General features: G+C 37.9%; 1 protein-coding gene across 3 annotated transcripts in view; it reads left to right on the plus strand.

Annotated features, from left to right (window-relative positions):
* GUCY1A2 (guanylate cyclase 1 soluble subunit alpha 2) overlaps positions 1 to 20,033 on the plus strand; it is a 153,420-nt gene that overhangs the window by 115,206 nt on the left and 18,181 nt on the right. The window contains exons 7-8 of one of the 3 annotated variants that reach the window (XM_064718259.1): positions 9,355 to 9,509; positions 9,673 to 10,059. In XM_064718259.1, coding sequence (XP_064574329.1) covers positions 9,355 to 9,509; positions 9,673 to 9,790 — 273 coding nt within the window. In that variant the 3' untranslated portion in view covers positions 9,791 to 10,059. Of the gene's footprint in view, positions 1 to 2,362; positions 2,483 to 9,354; positions 9,510 to 9,672; positions 10,060 to 20,033 lie in introns of those variants that run through there. The other 2 variants (XM_064718252.1, XM_064718281.1) reach the window with 2 other exon arrangements.

Raw genomic sequence — 20,033 nt, forward strand, 5'->3', positions numbered from 1 at the left:
TGGAACCTATAAGGTATAAAATATCTGTATGTCCCAGCTGTCATATGGAAACTTCCTTTACTTTAAAGGCAGATTTATATTTATTTTTGATTTGAGCATGAGAACAAGTTGTAATGTTGCACATTTAGTAATCATTTAGTATTTGCATTTAGTATTCAAGTCTCTGTGTTGGTAGCAGTGCTTTAAGTTTCTTCACAAAGAAGCAAGCTATTTTTTAGCTATTAAAGCCTGCAATTCTACACAGTCTTTATACAAAGCTTGGTGTTCCCTTAGCCTTTTATCTTTCATGTGGTCATTCCTTGATTTACTGTTTCAAAAGAGGGCATAAATTGACTTTTTTGAGGTATTTGTCTATATCACAGAGTCACAGAATCACACACTTCTCAGTCTAACAGACAATACAGCCAATTAAATTGTTCAAGAAATGACCAGATGTGGCACTTAGTCTATGGTCTAGTCGACAAGGTGGTGATCAGCCAAAGGTTGGTAGGACTCAACAATCTGAGAGGTCTTTTCCAACATAAATGACTGTTAGACTGAGAAGTGATGAAGGAAGCAGTCTGTCTGCTTTTCCCAACTTAAGAAAAGATACATTTTTAAAACCTGACCCACTGTTTTTTTGGGGTTTTTTTATCATATCTACTGTGTCCATATGGAGCAGGGAGTTTATCAATTTTTTATTTTGATTATATCTGCCTTGGTGCTGATTGCAAGAAGCTGGTGCATCCAGTAGAAACTACAGGCTTAAAATGTATCTCCTCTTCGTGCAAAAAGTATCAACATACCTTGTGGTGGTAGAGGTTTAAATGATTAATTTCATTAATAGTGTGGGAGCCATTGGGAAGACCCTGATACATCATTATTGTAGAGGCTAGATAAGGTTGCTTCTAGTAGTAAAACTATATAAGATTGTTACAGATCAATGGTTCTGTTTAGAAGCTGCTATGATCCTTGTTGATTGGTTCCAAGCTCTTCCCAAAGCAGATCAGTCTGGCTTTCATTGATGTATAAGAACATGTACTGTGGTCAAAAGATGAAGCAGGACTCTGCCATTGAAAGGTCATTGCAAAGATTGCAGGCTAGATTCAAAGACCATTACATTAAAACATCTGTAGAAATTCCTGCAGTTCTACAAATAGAATGATCTTCTGATGGAGTCCCATCCATCAACACCAGTATTTTTGATGATTTATGCACAAGAGTGTAGCTCATTTTACATAAAGGTAAAAGTGTGTCAACTTTGCCAGGCTGAGAGTTGAATTCATCGCACCTTTCTTCAGCTGTCTGTTTATGAGGTGTCCAGGTTAAACTTAAAATTAAATGTCCCTCTCTGTTCCACCAGGAGAATTAAGACAGGTTCAGGAGTGGGTGATTCAGCCTCTCTTGTGTGCCAATTTTAAAATATGAAGAATTGCAGCCCTGAGGTTATTTACCTCCTGTTTATCAGGGGTCTAAAAACCTAACTTAAATGAGGCTGGCTAACTTCTAGGTCACTGCAATTAGATGAAATTTACGTTAAATTACTAAATTAGGAAAAGTATCAAATGTTGATACTTGAAGTTAAAACACTTAGGTCAGACTTTTTTTTTTGTTTTTTGTTCTCCTAAATATTTTGAGCATGTGTCATTTATCCTTGTTAAAGTATCACCCAATCCATTCAGTATATGTCATATGATGGCACTGTGAGACAAAGATGTCCTCCTACACCAGGGATCAAAGAGAACTTTCTGATGAATATTTTTCTTTTTTGGGTGTCAGTGGTGGGGAGGCTGGGAAAAATCCTCCACTGTTATGTGGGCTTGTGTGAGTGATTAGCTCTTTTTTAAGTGCCTGAACACACAGGTTCACATAGTCATTAAATTCCTGCTGTGGAAATTACTATTTAAAGAAAACAATAAAAGGTGGTTTTGATTAAATGCCCCATCAACAATGAAATGCAATGTTTTATTGGTGAGTGAGAAGCAGCTCATGAAAAGGCACATTAACTTTAATGTTTTCTCTTTGGAACTGTAGGGGAAGGATACAGGTTTTATTTTTCTGTTTAGCAGCTCTGAAAATTCTCATTTACGTCATTTAACACCCACCTCTCCACTCAAAACCCCCTCCAGTAAATAATTTCAGGTCAGAAGTTTTCTTACAGATGACCCAAATCTTCTTCTAACCTAGACACTGAGTAGTGCCATACTGAATTCACATGATCCCATTTGGCTCAAAAATAGCTTGCCCCAGTGTAAATTTTCCTTTGATGCTAGAACTAATGAGCTCCCAAAACTAGTCTGAGTCTTCATTTTTGTTTTTACTTCATTTAATTCTACCTCATACTGCTGATGGAGACTCACAGGTGTATAATTTTTCAACACAGGTTATGAAATACAGAGTTGTGAAATGAAGGAAGCTGCAAGGAGCCTCTGGAGGTTAACTAATCCAACCACTATTCAAAGCAGGGCTAGCTTAGCTCATGGCAGAAGAACTTCAAGGAGAAGAGAGAACTAATTTCATCCTTCAAGTCTGGGGCTTCTTTATGTAGAAATGATTCATAGCTCCTTTTCCCACATTCAGTAGAAGTGACTGTATGCCAAGACCATAGCCCAGGGATGTACATATGCAAAGTGCATCACATTGGTTATAATTTAATTGCATCTTTTTTGCACAAACCGCATGATTACCTTACCCAATAACTACTTAAAATGGATTTATTGATCCCAAGGCATTCACTCTTATTAGTTAATGACCTTATTTTTCTTTGTCCTTGTATAGTTTGCTGTGTATTTTGCTTCAGATGGGTTGAATAATTCTTTGAGTAAAAAATCTTGGAAATTCTGATTAGAAAAGAAGTTAAGTGTTTATTTCTCCAAATGATGTTCAAATGGGAGGGAGGGGTGGGGGGGAATGTATCCTGTAGTTTAGTTCTATAGAACACCTTGTGAAATTCAAGTGATCTAAATTTTCCTCTGAGCAGGTCTGTTCCTTGGCAACAATTCTGTAGTGAGCTGTACTGTCATATGTCCCTTTCCAGAAAGGCACTGTGATATTTATAAATCTATCTAAGAATACAGATAACCCACTCACTAAAGCATATGTCAGGACATAGCTGTCAGTCCTATCAACCTGCAGTCCTCTGAAGGAGCAGAAAGGCACATTGACTCACCGGTGTGGGGCCCTGATTTTAGACCTCTGAGCTCTGGAGAGTCTGTTTTACATTGAGACATTTTACAAGTAAATCTCCCTCTGTAAGGAATTTGTTGGGATTTACAGATAGCGCTGCTGTAGAAGCTGCTAGAAAATATTAGAGCAGAAAACACCCCACAGAATTTGGCAGATTCTGTTTGAAATAATCTGGCTCTGTGTCGTGGGCTAATAGCTGAGACATCATGCAAGAGGTGAATTTTTCCTTTCTGAAGGACACTGAAAGGACAGAAGGGGGAAGGTCCATACTGAAAGGCAGAGTATCAATCAGTATATTAGGCCAGAAAGTGAGGAGTGCTTTTGTCTAAGAAATGTTACTGTATAGACACCAATGTACATTGTTGAGGCAGAGACCAAAAGTCCTGATCCAGCAGAATGCTTTCTATTGTATTTAATTGCTTTTCTGGCTTGGGCCATCCGTGTGCCTGGGACTCTTTTCATGCAGCTACTGCCTTGTGCCAGCCCTGAGCTCTGCTCAGCTTAGCACAGTCTTGAGCATCTGTCAGTCAGTCACGTTATTGCGGCTTGAAAAGCTCCGGGTTGGCAGAGTGGGGGATCACTTCTGCCTGTGGTTGTTTTCCAGGCTGTGTCACCTACTTCCCAGCCTGCCCTCTCTCCTTAATCTGTGTCTGTGCACGGCAGACAGTTCTGAGAAAATGGATTGTGTGTCCTTCTGGATGCAGTTAACCTGTGAGACAACCTGAGACTCCTCTTTCTAGCACGGCAGTGTGTTTTTCAGAGTGTGAGAACTGTTTATTAAGGCCCTTCTTTCAGCGTGTGGTGCAAAGAAAGAATGCATGCTGAAATGTTACTGTAATTCACATTTGAGGAGGAACTGAACGTCAAACACCTTTTCTCTATAAAAAGAATTTCTTTTGGCTCAGGAAATCCCTGAAATAAAAGTTTCTGGTTGCAGAGAGAGAGAGCTTTGGAAATGAGCATGTTTTTTCACCTTGTGCTTACCAGAAGACAGGTTGCATACTTACCTTTAGTGTGAGTTGGAAAGTCTGCTTGCATGTTTTACTGGAAGACAAAAAGAAAGGTACCCACAGAGTCTTCTTCTTCCTACTTTTCCCTTCAGTTTATTCAATAATCCCTTTATTAATTACACCACAGAAAAATGGTTCAAGCTGTAATGTTTCCTGAAAGGAAAAGTAAGCCGGTTTTAAATTATTCCTCAGGCTTCTTATGTACATGGTGCTGTGCAAAAATATTTGCAGTCCTTTTCTTTTCAACTCAAAAATCATTCTTCACAGTCATACCCTTATGCAATTCTCCATGCTACTGCCTATTAGTCTTTTTTTCTGAATAAACATGAATTATACTTTTTAAAATAGATTTGTAAGCCCATACCAAAAATTGCAAATATTTTTGCACAGCACCATGTACATATGAAGCTTGAGGAATAATTTGAAACCTGCTTAATTTTCCTTTCAGAAATCATTACAGTTTGAATGATTTTTCAGTGGTCTAATTAATAAAGAATTGTTTTAAATCTTGTAGTGCAATGTCTCAGTTTTGACTGAAGAGAAATAAGGTTAATGTATTCCATTGCTTATCAATATGCAAACATATATTGGTCAAAAAATTTTAGATTTGAGGAGGTATTCAAAAACATTATTGGGTAGACAAGTGCTACTTCTCAGACTGTCTTTCCACTTGCATCTAATTTTTGTCTTGAAAATTATGTGGATAAATACGGAAAGAGGAAGGAGAATACATTTTTCGAAAAGGTTTCAAAAGAGAAAAAACTCAAGAGCTTTGACCATAATGAAAATGACTGGATTTTCTTTTTCTTTTTTTTTTTTTTTTTTGAGAGTACTGATTAACAGAAAAAGCTATTAAGAAGCAAATTAGCAATGATGAAATTTACTTCAGGCATGCCACTGCATTCATTTACTGTTATTAAAATACTTTTGCCACTTGCCTATAAGGTTAATTTTAGATGGGTTGTTTAGAATTTTCAGTTTTGCATTTACTCTCATCTCAGTTGGAATAGGCTTTATTTTGATGTAAGAGTATAGTTTTCAGTATCGTGCCTAAGAAGGCATTCAGGCAATTGCAAGTAATTGAAATTGAAGGGCAGATAAAAAAAGAAACAAAACTAAACAAAGCAAAACCCCCAGTTCTTCTGGATATAAAAGAGGAAAATAATGCTTTGGCAATGAGGAGGTGTAAAGAAGTAACATACATTTTTTTAAGATTTGGGACATCAGAAGAATTCAGTAACAGAATGTTCAGTTCAGAAAAAGAACAAATATTTTTGTGTTGTTCATTCTTGTTCCTGTTTGTTCTTGACTTTCCTCTTGCAGTCTAGTCTGCACTATCAGCTCTCACTGATACCACTTCTGGCACATTTCCACTGCTCATTTTAGATGGTGACCAGTGCTTCTCATCTTTCTCATCTTTCTTTTTTAATCTTCTTCTTTATCTCTGCTACACAAAATCACTATCCTTCTGGTCACTCAGGTATTAGAAATTTCTGCTCTTTGTGCCTTATCCAGTAAGAAATATTCAAATACTGCTACTTTCTTAATACAGGCTTTGGAAGCTTCTTTTGCTTCACACATAGCCACATCTTTCCTCTCACATTGCATTGGTCAATGCTTTTCTTTTACACCTCTGACTCATCAGCTTTTCTCCACTTCACTATTACCACAGCTCTTGGCAGAGATCAGATCTGTTAATCTTTTTTTCTTGTTTTTCATTGCACTCAGTTCAAGTTGTCCCTCTTCATCTAAAACATCTCTCACAGGTCTCTCAGTATTTTCCCCACCTGTTCATGTCTATTTTGCCATTGTGCCTTCCAGGATAATGCTTTAGAAATGTCTTTGGCTTTTGTGGGTCTCTTCACTGTTCCTTACCTCTTGGAGGAATGATATTTACTGGTTGTTTTTTTTCACAGCTGTCTTCTCTTTGTGATAGTTTCCAAAAAGTCACCTTTCCATTTGTGTGCATAATGCATCTGAATTTGGCTCAGCTAAGACTTCCCTATTATCTTTAGCCAAATAATTAAGGACATACAAAGGAACAGTTGGTACAGATGAAAACCATGCATTTTATTAAAAATGCTCCATTTAAGACAGTTAATAAATGTATAATTTGTAGTACAGTATATTTAAAGGAATAAACAGTTATGATAGACAAAAATTGCATCCTAGTGTTGTCACCTCATTTTCACTTTCTGTGCTATTTTTAATATTTAATGGTGACAGTTCTGAGAGACCACTGATAAGGGCTATATGTACAATATAGCCTGGGAACTATAACTTTATTTGTGTAACTGTTGTTGGTATTGTTCTAAGTTGTGTGGTCTAGGCAGATTTTCTTTACTGCAAGGGTAATGTGAAAGGTTGATGTGCCCCAGTAAGTGCCTTCTTGTTAATAATTTGATCACATTGTTTTTTTCCTTTGTAAAAAAGAGCCTGAAGCTGTTAACACAACAGTTTTCAACTCTGTGAGGAAAAGACCAGAACAATGAATCTGCAAACGAAGTAAAATCTTGAAAAGACACATTTAAGTAAACATATTTCTCTAAAAAGTACTATAGGACCAATATAATGGTTATTCTTGGTATAATAAGGCAACAAAGGAATACTTTATGGCAAGAGCAGCAGTGTTTGCAGGCTCTTTTCTTGTAGAGAGCTATATAATATAGCAGATGTGGAGCTTTATTGTGAACCATTCATAGTGTAATTTATGTCTAAGTTTTATTGAGGAAGCCTACATCAGCTTTCTTCCACCAAATGAAAACTTCAGCTTTTGACTCTCTCTATGCAGTTTAACCTGTATTTGTGAGACAGTATCTACCTTTTTCAATTGCTGGAGCAAGTGTTTTTTAAAAATCTCTTAAGATAGTACAGAAGAACCCTCTTGTCTGTCACTGAAGCACTGAGTAATAAAAGACTATGTGGCCATATAAAAGGAAGCAATGAAAAGGAAAGAATGAAAGTAACAAAACAACCAACAATAACTTCAGCTTTCACTGCATATATTGCAAAAGCAAATTTTATTTTCTTAGTGTGTTTTTTTACTGTCATATTTTCCATCCTCTCTAATGTATACTCTTATTCCTGTGTTTTTTAGAGGAAAACAAGGCTAATGCTTTTCCTTACAGTTTCAATCTGGCCTTTACATGTGATTGAATGTACTGTGGAAGAGGTCACAGCACACAGTTAATCTGTGATTTTTAAATAAACATGCAGAGTATCAATGGAATAAATTAGTTTCATTAGCTCTGTTCCTAAAATTATGTGCAAAGTGACTACGTCACCTCCCATCTCACAAGAACAAGACATTGTAAATAGGTTGTTTATTGAAAGCATGCTCATTGTTGTGTGAGCAAAACTTCCTGCTCATAGTCTTTCACTGAGGGCAGGTACTGACCTCACCAACAGGGAGAACAGCTGTTTACCCAACTCATGACTGCAGGAGCACTTTTTTCCACTGGTAATGAGCAGAGGAGTTTAAATGCATGTTGTAGCAAAAGCAGGAAATCTTATTGCTCTAAAAGATCACCAAAATAACCCAAGTTTTATGAATTTGCACAAATGTTAGCAGGCAAACTAAATCAGTGGATACTTCCCAGCCCTATGGAAGAGAGGATTTGAAGGATTTCTGTGTCTGCCTTCCAAACCATAGTAAAGGTTTGAAAGTTCGATTCAAGTGAACTTTTTAACTTAAAGAATCACTAAAGTGATTCTTATTCACAGATTTAAAAAAGAAAAAAGAAGGAGAGAGGAACAAACAAACCAAACAACCTAGTCTGTAATTAACAATCTTGTTGCGAAGATTGAGGGGTTTAGGCTGCCTGTGAGAATGTTGTAAGTAGTATCAAATGCAGAACATGTCCTTAGATTATGCAGGAGCTTACTGTATAGCAGATATAATTCTGAACACATTGTCTGTGACATATACGAGAGGAACAAAATTAGAAGAGTGCTTAGCTGCATGATGGAAGTCTTGGACATGTGGGAAGAACCATAGTCAGTGAAATAATGTGGGGTCCCACATGTTCTTAGAACTTCATGGACACCAATGTTATCAAATGCTGGCATTTTCTTTACATAAAAAAGGAGTAAAAATGATTTTTTTTAAAAAATTTGTATTTGAGTCCGTATGTATTTTTTATTAAAAAAATAGGGACTGATGGACAAAAGGACAGTGCAATAACTGTGAATTAAGTAAAAGGACCATATTGAGTACGGTGTTAGGTAAGTCATTCATTCTTACCCCATCAGACCCTCTTAGTAGCTGCTATTTATTTCCTTCACCTTAAGTTTTGCAGCAGTCCAGTTGCTATAAGCAAGAGTATCCTCAGAAGATATAAATATCTTCTTTTTAATTTTCAACTGTTATAAAGTTAACAAGAGAAAAAGACTTCCCTATCTGTAAAAATAATTTTCTTGGCAAACACAATTGTTAGCTAAAATGTGTGCAGAATAAATCTCTGATTATTCATTCTGAAGGAAACTTGGATGGTGACTCTGAGCTGTACAGGTCTATGCAATTGCCAGATCTCAGGCAGTTACAGGGAATGATTGCTGAAATAGTCACATGTTTTTTTTAATTTGCTGGGGATTTATTCCTCCTTATTTTGAGGAGGGTACAATTACCTTTAAAATCATTGGTGCCTCAGTCTTCAGCATTCTTACCCCTGCAATATCTCTCTGTCTGACAAAGTGATAAAGACCTTAGACCTTGAAGAGTTTGGAAGAAAAATATGGAGGAGATAAAACTTAACTACTCTTCCTGCCAGTTTGAGAAAAACTGGCTATTACTTGCCTGTGTTGGAAGTGGTGGCAAAAATAAGCTCAGTAATGTATTTATTTGTGTAATTAGATGGCTGATGTTGCAGTAGCTCTGGATGATCCCAACCTATTCTGTTCATGATCTCTATTTTGACTGTCACAGTCTCCCAGCAAATGTGCACAGAAGAAAATTGTTTTCGTGAAAAGATAATAATCTTTTTGTTCTTCTTTCTTTTAACTGCATCTGATCTAAGCTAGAAGAAAAGAATAGAATAGAGTCTGGGTTTTTTTTCCACTTCAGTCTTTCTTCTTTAGTTTACTCTTTATTTGAAAGGGTTGCTTGTAGCTGAGTGCTAATGACATAGCCCTTGGTGGCCCAGGAGAGGCAGCCTGACGTGTATCTCATGTGTTTTTCCAGATGAGGATAGGCATTCACTCAGGTTCTGTGCTGGCCGGCGTCGTCGGCGTGAGAATGCCGCGCTACTGCCTCTTTGGGAACAATGTCACCCTGGCGAGCAAGTTCGAGTCAGGGAGTCACCCACGCCGCATCAACGTCAGTCCCACCACGTACCAGTAAGTCCTCTTCACCCTTTCTTTCCTACTGTTTTTGTTCCAGCCTGTTTCCAGTTCCTGTAACATGCTCTGTCCTCAACACAGGGAACTCAACAGAAAGTTGGTAGGGCATCGGGACAGAGGAAGGAGGCATTGTGTGGGGATGCCTGTCTTCTGTTTGCAGGTTTGTATCAGAATGTGCAAAGAAGTCAGGCATTGGAGGCAAGGAAGCACAACAGAAAAGCCAGCCATTCCTGCTAAAAATATGTAACAGAAGAAGTGGGAGATATCTCCCAAAGTGAGGTAGTTTTATGCACTATTACAGCTTTTGACTGGAGATTTGGGTTCCACTTGTTAAACACAGTTTTCATGAAAGAAAGCACATTCCCATTGTCTCAGAAGGAAGTCAAATGCCAGTATTTTGCCAGTAAGGCCAAGAGATTACAAAGAGATTTAATGCTTTCTTGAAGACAGAATTTCTTATTTAGCACTGTAAAGACGCACTTGATAGAAGCATGCTCATAATGTAGGAAAAAAGATTGAAAATGGCAAATCATTATCCCTAGCGTTTTGAAGAAATTATGCAAATGGAGAGAAGGCTTGATTAAATCTGGTTGTGAGGAACAGCTCCTAAATAAAAAGGTGTTCCTTATTGTTCAGATTTGACAGTTTGACTATTAGAATTTCTACTGCTTAGAGTACAGCTGATGCACTCACTTTTTTTGGCAGGATATCTCAATCTTCCAGTGTTCTGTATCTGAAGTAATTTTCTGAAGTAAGGTTTTGAGACTGTATGGTAAATCTCTACATAGTTGCTCAAACAATATTACTTTTCTTTCTTTTCGTTTTTCCTATTCAGAATCTCAAATCTTTTCCCCCATAGCTATCCATGTAAATAAAAATTTTAAATGGGATTTCTTCAACTGAGTATTGAAGTGTCTGCTATGCTAAAATGTGAATCTGTCAGAAATTAAAGTTAAAAGTAATTAAACTAGTACATAAAGTGACATTCTTTTGAAAAATGTCCATTCACCTGAGACCATATTTTGAGAATGCAAGACTTGAGATCATATTTTGAGAATGAAGCAAGTGTAACAAATTAAACAAGAGGTAGAATAACTGTATAGGGTTTGTATCATAAAGTGAACAGAAATAGATTCATACATCTGTCTGGTAACATGGAAGAGAAAGACAACCTATTGTTTTCGAAATCTATCCAAATCAAATCTATTATTGTTTACAGAAGACATTTTCATTTAAATAAAAAACAAGTCAATAAATATATAGGAAATTTCTGTTAGGAGCTTGGTATCATTTGAAAATAAATTGGTTTTGGGACCATCCATACCCAGCATTCTACAATGTTTGACTCTTGGTCATCCACTATGGGATAGACGGAAGCCTCTAAAACCTGGTTTGAACACTCACCATAATTATTTTTACCATTTGTGCTCCAGTTACAAAAATCACACAGTAGCAGGGCCTTCCGTGTGTGATTTGTGGTCTGGCAAAAGGTGACCAAGGCCCTGTGACAGGGAGCTGGACTTCTCTTGAGTAGGATCAGTTCTTATAAAATGCTGTTCTCCAGCCTCAGATAGTTTTCAAGATTCTCTGAAAGTTCTGTCCGTACTTTTTCAGAAAAGAGATCTTAGCACTTCACAAATGTGGCTCAGGAGACTGATTTCACTTGGGGCTATGGTGTTGCTTGCTCATGTTTGTGTCCCTGAGAGCAGAAACTGGTGAGCTAAACAGCTTTATGGAAATATAACTAGAGAGCAGCTGTGGCACCCGTAGTGCACAGAACTCTCTTCATGCTGGGGCCAGAGTCACCTTCTGTGTACCAGTGCACAGTGCCAGTTGCGTTGAATTTGGTTATGAGTGATACAGCACCTCCTCTGTGAGACACAAATTTGTGGCCATTGAAAAGCCTGATCTAGCTGAAGATGTTTCTGTTCATTGCAAAAGGGTTGGACTAGAAGGGCTTTAAAGGTCCTCTCCAACCCCATTGATTCTGTGGTTCTGTGACTGCATTTTCTTTTCATCACAGTGCTGATTAAAAGACTGTTCTGGAAGTTAGTTTGAGGGCCTATGTATGGAGCTTGTTAGAAATCTGTGGGTTTGTGCTGCCCATTTTCTGACTCTTAGTGCATTCTGGCACAGAGAAGATGGCTTCTCTTCACCTATGTCTCATCTCTGCCCAGCTGCCACTGGGCATTTTGTACCATGGCAAGTCAAGTGTTAGTCACCTTGGAGAGTGCTCTTACTAAGTCCTAGGCACCAAAACTTGAGTCAGATCTTCTCACCCTGCATATCTCTCAGGTTGCATCAAAACTGGTTTTTTTTCACTTCCCTTTAATCCTAGAAATCCAGTATGAATACGACTATTTTTTTGACAATTGCTGAACTTTCACCTTATAAGACCCTCATGTCTGTACTTACCTTGCAGACAGTTACCAGTGTAGACTGTTGCTTCAAAAAGGGAAGAAGAAAATACAGAATTATTGGTGTTTTCAATTTGTGCTCAGTAAACAATCTACTGTTAAAGTGCTGAAAAAATTCAGTGCTTGATTCAGAGAACTTGCAGTGGAAGTAACAGGCTAGACACATGTTTACAGGTGAAGGAAGTAGAAATGGCAAGAAAGTATATGTTTGAATGAGATGCATTTATTGAAAATGTTAGCTAAAATTAGCGATTATCAGGATAGGAACAATTTTTTATTACAGGCTTGAGAAATTATGTGAAAAGATAAAATTAATGTGCATGGGGCAACTTGAAAAGTTGATTTCAAACTATGTGGCATAGTTGGAAGCTTGGAAACAAACAGGGAAGAAGTCAAGAAATTACACTGTTGACACAGTGGCCAGAAGAGACTGCAATTACAATACACTCAAAGGGAAAGAATTATTCAGAGTTTCTGAATGTGATCTGTGAGATTTAACGTAATGTCTTGGTGGTGTCCCAATCAAAAAGTAGTGATCTGATGCATCCATATATAACTTTTCTTAAATATAATTTGTATGAGTATATATTTATTGTGTAGAAATAAAGTCATTCATCACAAACTGAAAATGTATTTGTATTTGACTTTATATTCTTTGACTTCATATTCTGGTAAATTCTTCTATTTGATCACACTCTGCTGCTGTGCACTTTGTTAATACTGCTATTGTTAATATTTCTATTATCTAAGAATAAGTGTTTTCCAAAGTAGATGATTTTGCAGTCATTATGAAAACAACAGAATTTTCAATTATATGAAACTACTGGCATTTATCATCACACCCCTGATGGAAGTTGTGATTCAACTTTTATAAAGCAAGCAAACTTTTAGAAGCTTGAAACATGTCCATTACTTACCAGCTTTCATTTTACAGTAAAGATTATGCATCCTAAAGTGTCATCAGCATTCAAATAATAATCACACCTCAGAATACCTATTATTGGTTACAGACACTTCTCTTCAAGCCTGTAATCTGCCTAAATAAGAATCAGAGTCTAAAACGATAAGTACAAGGTGTGATGTTTGTTGCTAAGCAGCAGCAGTGAGCCTGGGGCCATCTTGCTCCAGTTACACCTGCCTGGGCAGAGCTCTGCTAGGTGTGAAACAACAACTTTTTCAAAGGTGGACTTTGGATTTTTTGAATCTGAAACATCACTTCTGTTTGAAATATCCTGTTCTCTTGACTCAGACAGGTCTTTGGACGCAAGGGTCACAGATCCCCGTTTGCTTTGAATCACTGAGCATTGTGAAATTAAATCCCTGGAATAGCATTGGTAAAACTCCCAGTGAAAAATGTGGAAACTGGAGAGGAAGTTGAGCATCCCAGACTGGTCGCTGTATAAACATATGGACAGAAAATAATAGGAAAATAAGTGTACTTGATTTATTATTATCCTGAATTGAATAGAATTACCCTATTTTCCATAGTCAGAAAGAAAGCACAGTAAGATTTATGCGACTCTTCAGCACAGGAAAGAAATAAAATATTTTTTAGTTTTTTGTTTCAGCCTTTAAAAATTATTTTTATGAGATATTAATATAATATGCCCACATTTGTCTTCTTTTCCTAGTAGTGTTGCAATGTAGTGCTTTGGGATTTCTAAGAGGTTATCAAAAGCAGGTAAACATAGTTGCTCCTGTTTGTCAAGTAACTCCTATTTAAGAATTAATTCTTTTTTTCCTCTTTCTACCTCTAGTCTTTTGCAGTGTGTATTTCTCTTTTGTAGAATGTGCTTCTGGCACTCAGTGCTGGGTACAGATACTTTCCATTATCACATGTTGGGCAATGCATCTGGGACCTGAGCTTAGGCAAAGATGAACAGCCTGTATCCCACATCTTTATCTTGAGGAGAGTCTGTGTGCCTCACTATTGAGCTGGGTGAGGTCATTGTACGTTCATCTGCATAAAATGCTCCTCAGCCTTTAAAATTGATTAAAACTGATGTAGGTTTTTAATAGTTCTTTCACAGAAAGTTGTATGAAAGTTTTATGTAATTAAGAAATATTTCTATACTTCCCTCTTTACAGTGATTTTAAATTAAAATTAGGCTTTACTTTAAACTCCTTATTGATTTTTATTTTTATCAAATTAATTTTCCTACAAGTTATATCTATTTATATGTATTATTTCTTCTACAGGTTATAGCTATCTCTACATCTATATTTTTCTGCCTCCTATGGTCAAAGCAATGGGCTTGTTCTCTCAAGAGCCTTATTTCAGATTTTATTTCTCAGCATCCTTTAAAAAAACTGCTTGTTTTTATGTTGTTCAGTTCACCATGTATGTTTTCAAGAGATGTTGGTGGATGGACAGTTTAGTTTTGGACAGACTGGGAATACAACCTATTCACGGGCACAAAAAATTATTGCTAGTCTAATTTTAGAAGCATAGTCAAAACACACTGTTTTTCTTGGGTTTCTGCTCCCAGTGTCACCCACTTCTGTGAGGCTGCACCTCCATGATCATTGTGTTTTGTGATGCTGGTCCTTGGGCCTCTGTTGTCTGTCTGTGCTGTGCTTTGTGACACTGTATTTTTGTTCAAGGTTCTCAACACAGAATAGCCGTGTTCAGTAGTTAACAGTGTATGTTACCCACAGTTTCACACAGCTGATCTAAAGCTAAAACATCTTTAGGGAAAAGTCATCTGTTGGCTACACAGCTGTTGGAACTACAAAAAGCTCAGGCCTGCAAAAATCCAGGCAGGTCCTGAAGCTAGCACTGTTACATCAGTGTAAAGCCTGAGGCCTTTTAGTAGCAAACCTGTGCGCTGAGCCTCTGATGTCCCAAACAGAGAGCAGAAAACCAATATTCTTTTAGCCTAGGTGAGTGAGGAAAAAAGTGTTTAAGGTCAGAGATGGACAATCACCATGCTTAGCTGCATGTGGTTTATATATATTCCATTATATATATATATTCCATTAAAAATCATGACTGGCCCTTTCATAACCTTTCCACAGTTGACCTGTATGAAGAAGGGACATCAGTACACTAACTTCCATAGTTTAAAAAATAATAAATGCAATGTGAAATTAATTAGGTAGAGATGTAGTCAGGGTTTTTTTTCCATTCTCGCTATGTTTGTAACCTGCACAGAAACTGAGGGAGAAATTCAAACCTGCTAAAGTTTAGAACCAAGTGCACTGATTTTTTAGCATTACAATGGCGAATACAGAGTATTTTAAGAGCAGCCTTCCAAAATTTCTAGTGAGTGCTGTAATAATTGATTATCTGTATTCATATGGAAACAAATCAGCTGTTTTATGTTATCAAGAAGATACCTGGTTGGTGAAGGAAGAAACTTGTTGCCACCGAGGAAGGGAGCAGCAGACCAACAGGAGACAGTCTTCTCATAGCCTGTTTGGAAAGCCATTAAAATTAGATTTTCCTAATTATAGCAGTTAATGGGCAGATGTGAACAAGGTTTACTGAAGGTTTTACAGTACTTTTAGAGTTACGGCAGAAAGAATCTTTTTCTTTTGTTGTTTCTCTCCCTGTGCTAGATAGGATTTATGGAAAATTGACCTGGCCAATGGTGCATACTGTGTTTAGGAGTGCAGTGCATAGTTTCCTTTGTTGTAGAGCATTTTATTTCTCTTAGAACTTTTGTTCAGTTTTGGTCTATACAGACCAATTTTCCTAAAGAAAAGTTCACATTGAAGTTTAGTTCTGAGTGGGTGCTTTTGTGCTCTGATTCAGCAATCCAGTAAAAAATACAAAAGCCTGACATCTCTGAGAGACAGAGGGGAAAACTGTGGGCATGGAGGGAGTTAAGAATCTTCATGGGCACCATGCACTCAGTATAGAGAGCTTTGTAACAAATAATTCTCCAACAGCAAGTCTCTGTTAGTTCAAATGGGAGAGATGAGCAATCACCATTTCTTACTTCAAATTGGAGGGCTAGGCCATAAGAACCAAATGAAGTTTAATAAGGGAAAGTGCCAGATTCTGCACATGGGATCCGGCAACCCTGCTTGTGTAGACTGGGACCTGGGGGTTCTGGTCTGTGACAAGCTGGACATGAGCCAGCAGTGCCCTGGCCGCCAGGAGCTGTGGGGGCATCAGGCACAGCATGGCCAGCTGGGCAAGGGAGGGGATTGTCCTGCTCTGCTCTGCTCTGGGGCAGCCTCACCTCCAGTGCTGGGGGCAGTTCTGGGTGCCACCATATAAAAAAGACATTAAACTATGGGAGAGGGTCCAAAGGAGAGTGAAGGGTCTGGAGGGGAATCTGTATGAGGAGTGGCTGAGGTCACTTAGTTTGTTTCACCTGGAGAAGAGGAGACTGAGGGGAGACCTCATTGCAGTCTGCAACTTCCTCATGAAGGGAAGCAGAGGGGCAGGCACTGATCTCCTCAGTCTTGTGACTGAAGTCAAGAAAAAGGCACAAAACTGTGTTGGGAGAGGTTTAGTCTGGATATCAGGGAAAGGTGCTACACCATAGGGTGGCTGAGGACTGGAACAGGCTCCTCAGGGAAGTGATTGCAGCACCGAGCCTGAGAGAGTTCAAGAAGTTTGAACAGCACACACAGGCTTATGGTGAGAAGCTTGGGGATGGTTCTGTGCAGGGCCAGAGTTGGACTTGGTATTCATCATGGGTCTCTTCCAACTCAGCATATTCAGTGATTCTATGGTTTTCTGAATATAGAAACCGTGATGAAGATGTGACTGTTTCTTGCCAAGATAGTTTGAAATATAATTACTGTATCATTTCATCTATGTGAAGAAAGAGCTACAGCTTTTAAAAGCTTCTTCAAGATTCCCCCTAAGTAGGATCCCAATTTTCATTCACACACAGACATCCTGACTTTTTTTCTTAAATGAATGAGCAGAAGAGAAAAAAAAATAGGATAATTCTCAGATACTCTCTCTTTTTGTCTGAAAGCATGAGCATTCTCAGCAAGGAAGAGACAGAACAAGAATTTTAAAAGCTCTGGAAGATTTCAGGTTAGGAGGAGAAAATGTCGAAGTTAATCAACTGCAAATCACTGTTTGAGAAATTCTTCCTCCTCTGAAACATCATTGAAGAAGACAAGCGGAGGGCAGACCTAATTCCAGGCAATTTATAGGAATGCCTGAGTACCTTGACCCTCACAATTTGAGCTCTGAATTGTAAATTGTGTATCCAATTACTTGAGTGCAACCCAGAATTCTGAACCTGTGAAAAACCTACTATAAAAATATCCTTTGCAATGGTGCCCTGCAGGGAAATTCACAGAAGTGATTCAGAAAATACAGCTAAGATAAATGCTTTGGGATATTTTCAGACTGGTTGTTATATGAATATTCCTGAACTGCGGAGGTTGTGTAACTTCAGCTTAAGCTCTCGGAATATGGGACAATCTGGGGACATTTTTTTATACAGTTAAAGCTGCAGCATAATTTCCTGAAGATGAAGGAGAAGACTGTGCTCTCAGGGTAGATTGTTCTTTTCACAACTGGCAGCCTGTCCTGTTCAGAAAGGAGTGCTCTGAGAGCAGTCTGTGAGGTGAGGCAACCAACCTGAACTGGTGCCAGCACCCAGGAAATGTTCCAGAGCAGAAGGTTTTACACCGGATCTTCTCCTGATCCAGAGAGGAAGTGCAAAAAAATGGATTGCATGGGACAGAGTGGCTTGGTCAGCACCTGGTGTCCAGCCAAGGTCAGCCCACCACAGTGCAGCTCAGCACACATCCCTGAGGATGTGCATTATTCATTCCCCTGCTTGGCACAAGGATCTTTTGGGGTTCTTTGTTCCCATAAAAAGGAATTCAGTAAACTTAGAAATGGCCATGGCCATCAACTGCTATTGATTTCTTTTTAACATCACAGGTGGCCTAAAAGAGGGAAGATTTTGCAGAAAAATATATTTGCTGATATGCACTGAGAATTTGCAGATAACTTGTTTCTTTAGTATATACAAAAAGATGTAAGAAATCAGAGGCAGTTTCTGAATTTTGATCTTACTCTCAGATTGGGAAGCCAAGTATCAGGACCAACATATTATATAAGGAATTTGAAGAACCTGTTCTTTAGGACAAGGCTAACAAGAGGTCATTTTCATCATGATGAAAATCTTTTTAATAGTATTATTCTATGACCCAGATTTTTTTTCTTTTTTCTTTTCTTTCTTTTTTTTTTTTTACACTTAGTAGTGTAAAGTAATTAGGATAGAATGTAATCATAAGTAACTTCCATTAACATTTGGTAACAAAGGTTTCCTGCCATGCTTTCTTGAGAGCTGAAATGTTATCCCAATGAATGTCAGCTGGACAATTTCCGAGGTTTAGAGGCTGATTCAAGCGTCTAATACAGGATGTATTCTATCACAAGCCACAGCAGTGGAGGAATCTTTAAAAGACTAATTGTCTATCTGTCCTGGAGCATTTAATTGTCACCAAGTTACAATTCACAAAACAAGTGAAAATAAGATGGGTAATTAATATCTTGTGCTTTTTTTTCTATGAGGAAATAGTATAAAATATCAACTAATCTTAGTCCTGGCCTTGACCTTAATCAAATAATGTAGATATACTTTACAGTTTTGGATTTGTGTAACTGTCATTAAAATTACCTGATGTTAGACTCTGATGAGGAAACGACTGATTTTTAGGAAGGCTGGATGCTCCATAGCGAGTAGTCAGTGTGGGGAAGAATGGCTACAGTGAGAGCTTACAGATTTAGCTCAGAAAGTTCTAAGATTTCAGCTGTTACATGCAGAAATCTAATTTGGGAAGCTGTGAAGACTTATTTCAGTATATTAAGCCTGTAGTTTGGGCACACAAAGTATTTACTGCAAACATTGCAGAGATTAAAAGAGAAGCTTCTCTGTAGTGGCCTCCACAAATATTCATGCAGTTTAGAAAAGATTCAGTATTTTGATCATAAAATTGACAATGTAGACTTTCAAACTATGTGCTAGATAAAGTTCTCCACAGAAGTCCAAAGGCACAAACTTTGTTGGATTTATAACTAAGTGATTACTTAAAAGCTGGAAAGAAATTGCCTTTATATGTTAAGTGAGCTAACCCACTTTTGTCTCATGCAAAAAACTCATGAAAAAATACTCTATACAGGAAGTGCCATTGCATATACTGATAATCCTGCAAAATTCTCCTGGCAAGAGGATTCATTCATTCATTTGCTTTCCACAAATCAACTTTACAGGCATTAAATAATCTACCTATTACAAAATTCCATGGAAACTTATAACATTCTTCCCAATTATTTTTTTGAGCTTCAAATTGATTGAGAGAAAGAATAAATATTGTTGGAGGGAAAACAGGAAGAATGCTTTTATATATCCAACTGTGCTTAGAATTTGCCATTGTCTTAAAACTGCTCTTTTCAATGCTGCAAGGGATTGAATACGACTAACTTAATTTACTTGGGAAACAAAAAGAAAATGTCTAGAGTTACTTCCTTTATTTTACCAGTCCAGCTAGTCCTGGGGAAGATACTTGATAAAGATGCCCTAAATTTTCAGGTCTAACCAGACAGAGATTTCTAAGGTGGCAAATGGCAGAAGACAGCATAGTGGGTTCTGCGGTGTTGTGCCAGCTGAGCAGCCATGCCAGGAGATGGCTTTGTCTGTCCAGGGAACCTGGATCCCAATCTGACCCAACCAAATAGCCTAGATTAAACCCGTGGGTACTGTTGATGAATAGTGTCAGATTTGGTTCTGCTGTTGAAGTTTGATTTGCTGTATTTGAACCCAATTTATGAAAAACTTACTGAGTGTAAGTGCACAAACCGACCTCTCTGCTTTTATCTGGGAGAGCTCCCAAGCACTGCCACCTTCATACCAGCCTTCCAGTGGGAAACCTGGTGGTCGTCATTGCTCTGAAATGTTAATTTCTGCCAGACTGATCAAAGTGTTTTAATTAAGCCAAATTATGTGTTCTGGACAACCTTCATAATGAATGTGGTTCTCTTTCTGGTACGTTACTTTCTGAATGCTGACACTGATTTTCAGAGAATGTTTTTTGAGCCATCCCTTCAGCTGATCTCAGTCAAGAGCTCCTTGAAGTTAATGATGATAAGTTCATATAGATCAGCTGAGGATCCTGA

The sequence above is a fragment of the Zonotrichia leucophrys genome, chromosome 1 (genome assembly GCF_028769735.1).
Source record: "Zonotrichia leucophrys gambelii isolate GWCS_2022_RI chromosome 1, RI_Zleu_2.0, whole genome shotgun sequence".
In the NCBI taxonomy this organism is placed as follows: Eukaryota; Metazoa; Chordata; class Aves; order Passeriformes; family Passerellidae; genus Zonotrichia; species Zonotrichia leucophrys.